Genomic DNA, 3,490 nt, shown 5'->3' with positions numbered 1-3,490 from the left:
GGGGGGGGGGGGGGGGGGGGGGGGGGGGGGGGGGTGGTATATCAATAAAATTTAGTCAATGCATGTCAATATTTCCTAGTTTAATCCACAATTCAAGATCTTACAGTGATTATCATCAATAAATCTACACAAAACCCCAGTATAAAGTATAAACCCGAAGTGATCATTAAGATCAAGCCAATTAGGCCCTCCAAAAACATGATCCTCGCCCTAGTTACACGACAAAAAATAACAAAATCGAAAGTTGAATCCGAAAATTAAAGTTGGGAGAAGATGATGAGAATCCTAACCAAGCTACGGTCACGGGGATGGTTGAACCGACAGCGAGCGCCATAGCCGCACAAGCCAGTCCGCAAGTAATAGATACAATCGGCGTCGTTAGGGCGCTCGGGGTAGGATTCGGGCCCACCACCACTGAGCGACAACTGCCACAGAGGCTCTGCATTTCACACTTGAAAACTTAAAAACAAACAAACAAACATCAACCCCGGCCGGCCCGCATTACCGCAAATTCGGGGGAAATTCACATGAAATTCAAATGCAAAACTCACTCACCTTCGAGCCCCGTCTCCGCCGCCGAAACCACGCCGCCTGCTCCCTCCATTGCCTGGGTCCCACTATGCCTCTCCATTTTCCTCCTCCCTCCTAAAACAACCACGCCTATTACTTACCTATACACAATTTACACACTATATGTATATATGTATATAATTATAAACAAATATATATGTGTGTGTGTGTGTTTGTATATGTATGTACGGATGATTATGTATGTATGTATAAAGAAAGTGCAGGAGAGAGAGAGAGAGTGGGAATGGGGTTTTTGATCAGTTTTAGAGAGAGAAAGCGAAAGGGAAGGGGTTTCGTGGTGGGTTGATTTTTGTGTATATACTTTACACTTCACAACCACTGTGTGAATTCTCTCTCTCTCTCTCTCACAGCTTGTGTTCTGATGGGGTCAGTCTCCCTGTCGCTGCTCAATTTTGGTTTTTTTTTTTTTTTTTTGGTTTATATTTAAAGGTTGAGTAGTTTAAGGACGCGCCAAATAGAGGAAGTAGCTGTACCTGCGATTCTGCGCCTCATCTTGTTGCGCGGCATTTCATAACATTACCATATTTACATTCAATCCAAACCTAAAATTTATTAAGGTTTGAATGAGATAAAGAGAGTTTAGAGCATCCTTATTGGTGTTTTTTCATTGGTTTTTTGTATGATGTGGATGAGAGAGATAATGATGTGGAAGAGAGAGGAGAGAGAAAGTGAAAAAATTAAATTTACAATAAATTAATTTGTTTTCTTTTTTACGCTTGAAGTTAGCTCTTTAGGTACACTTCAGGCCCAGATGGCGCGTGCGCTACCATATACGCTATCTAGACGCGTATATAAACACTTAAAAAAAAAAACAAAAACAAAACCTGACATCTAGCACTATTGGTGTTGCTCTAATGTATGATTGTAGTAAATTAGTCGAAAAATTATGATCAAACAAAACAAATTATAAATATAATGGTTCTTTTGACCTATACAAAAATGAATTGATAATATAAATTACATTAAATGTTTTTTAATGTAAAATTTATTGATCAATTTTTAATTTTTTATATATGAAGTTGTTAACATGTATTTTAAACATTTTGTTGTTCATGAATATTGTCATCGAATTATAAGATATGGTTGTGAAATTTAAAAGTGTTCATAATTCATATTGTTCATTGCAATCACCTCAAATAGAGAGAAACTCGATCTTTAAATATTTATCCCTTAGTGATTCATTTGCCCATCTAGTCCTTCCAAAAGATAGTGGAGTTTCCCTAAAAAAAAGATTAACCTATTTTTAGTAAACTAGTATATTACTAGAACCTTTAGTAGAGAGCTTTTAGATTGAATTATTTAAAGCGAAATTATGTTTCCGATTAATTGTTGGAGAGAGAATTTGAGCATAGTTAGTTGTTAGCACTATCATCATATTGTTAGATATTGTAAAAATAAAAAAAATAGTAATATCGCCCACACTGATCTATTATTTTTGCGATAATTTGAGCATAGTCATTATCGCAATCATCACATTACTAGATATTGAATTAAGAAAAGACAACTAGTCATATTTCCCGTAATAATCATGTGTGAGAGAGAATTCAAGTATAGTGTTATCACTGTCATCACATTACTAGATACAATAAGAAGTAAACCAATTGATCATACTGCTCACAGTAATAAGTTGTGTGTGAGAGAATTTGAGCATAGACAGCATAGTCATTATCACCATCATCATACTATTATATATTGCAAGAAGAAAAACAAATGGCAATATCGCCCACAATAATTCATTGTTTGTGAGAGAATTCGAGCATAATTGTTATCACCATCATCATATTACTAAATATTGCAAAAAAAAAAAAAAAAAAAAAAAAAAANAAAAAAAAAAAAAAAAAAAAAAAAACAATTGGTCACATCGCCCACAGTAATTCTTTGTTTGTGAGAGAATTCAAGTATAGCTGATATCACAATTATCACATTACTAGATATGTCAAGAAGAAAAACAACTGGCCATATCACGCTTCTTATTAAAATCACGCCATCTATGTCGTCACTCTCGTGAAAATCACGCCATCTATGTCGTCGCTCTTCTGAAAATCACGCCATCTATGTCGTCGCTCTCCTGAAAATCACGCCATCTATGTCGTTACTCTCGTGAAAATCACGCCATCTATGTCGTCACTCTCGTGAAAATCACGCTATCTATGTCGTCACTCTTGTGAAAATCACGCCATCTATGTTGTCACTCTCATGAAAATCACGCCATCTATGGCGTCACTCTCATGAAAATCACGTCATCCATGTCGTCACTCTCATGAAAATCACGCTATCCATGTCATCACTCTCATGACAATCACGTTATCCATGTCATCACTCAGCATTCCCAATGATATTACGCGAGAGATAATGATATTAATCGGTGGTTAATGCATCTAGAGCTGTCAAAACGGGCCAACACGTCGGGTTGGGCCTATTTAACCCGTATTTTAGACAGGCTAAGTTGTAGAATTTCCAACCCAACCCATAAATATTAATCTGCGGTTAATGCAGCTATAGTTGTCAAAATGAGCCCAACACACCGAGTTGGGCCTATTTAACACGTATTTTAGACGGGCTGGCCTGGAGAATTTCCTACCCGACCCGCATAACCACACTCCCATCCTCAAATTTGTTGTGTAATTCGATATGTATTAAACTAAATATTTTAAAATATTGTTGCTAACAAGACTTGAACACTTGAAGATTATAATATTATTATGTTAAAATGTTGTTGCTAACATAACTAAAGTCTTGGCTTATAACTTAATAATATTATAATTACAAAATAAATAAATTACATGTAAACTATATTAGTATTAAATAAAGTATAATTATATATTAAAAATTAAAATCAAATTACACACATATATGTGTGTAGAGTTAGTTGTTAACTTAGAGGGTTGATTTCTAAGTT

At 35.5% G+C, this 3,490-nt stretch overlaps 1 protein-coding gene across 2 annotated transcripts in view; it reads right to left on the bottom strand.

Annotated features, from left to right (window-relative positions):
- LOC116014744 (zinc finger CCCH domain-containing protein 32-like) overlaps positions 1-968 on the bottom strand; it is a 6,036-nt gene extending 5,068 nt beyond the window's left edge. For both annotated transcript variants that reach the window (XM_031254690.1, XM_031254691.1), the window contains exons 1-2: positions 556-968; positions 291-439 (exon numbers count right to left, since the gene is read on the bottom strand). In XM_031254690.1, the coding sequence (XP_031110550.1) occupies positions 291-439; positions 556-631 (225 nt within the window). In that variant the 5' untranslated portion in view covers positions 632-968. The remainder of the gene's footprint in view (positions 1-290; positions 440-555) is intronic.
- Between the last annotated feature and the right edge of the window lie 2,522 nt (positions 969-3,490).

The sequence above is a fragment of the Ipomoea triloba genome, chromosome 4 (assembly GCF_003576645.1).
Source record: "Ipomoea triloba cultivar NCNSP0323 chromosome 4, ASM357664v1".
NCBI classification, from domain to species: Eukaryota; Viridiplantae; Streptophyta; class Magnoliopsida; order Solanales; family Convolvulaceae; genus Ipomoea; species Ipomoea triloba.
Note: the sequence above shows the minus strand (reverse complement) of the source record. Positions and strands in the feature narration are given on the sequence as shown.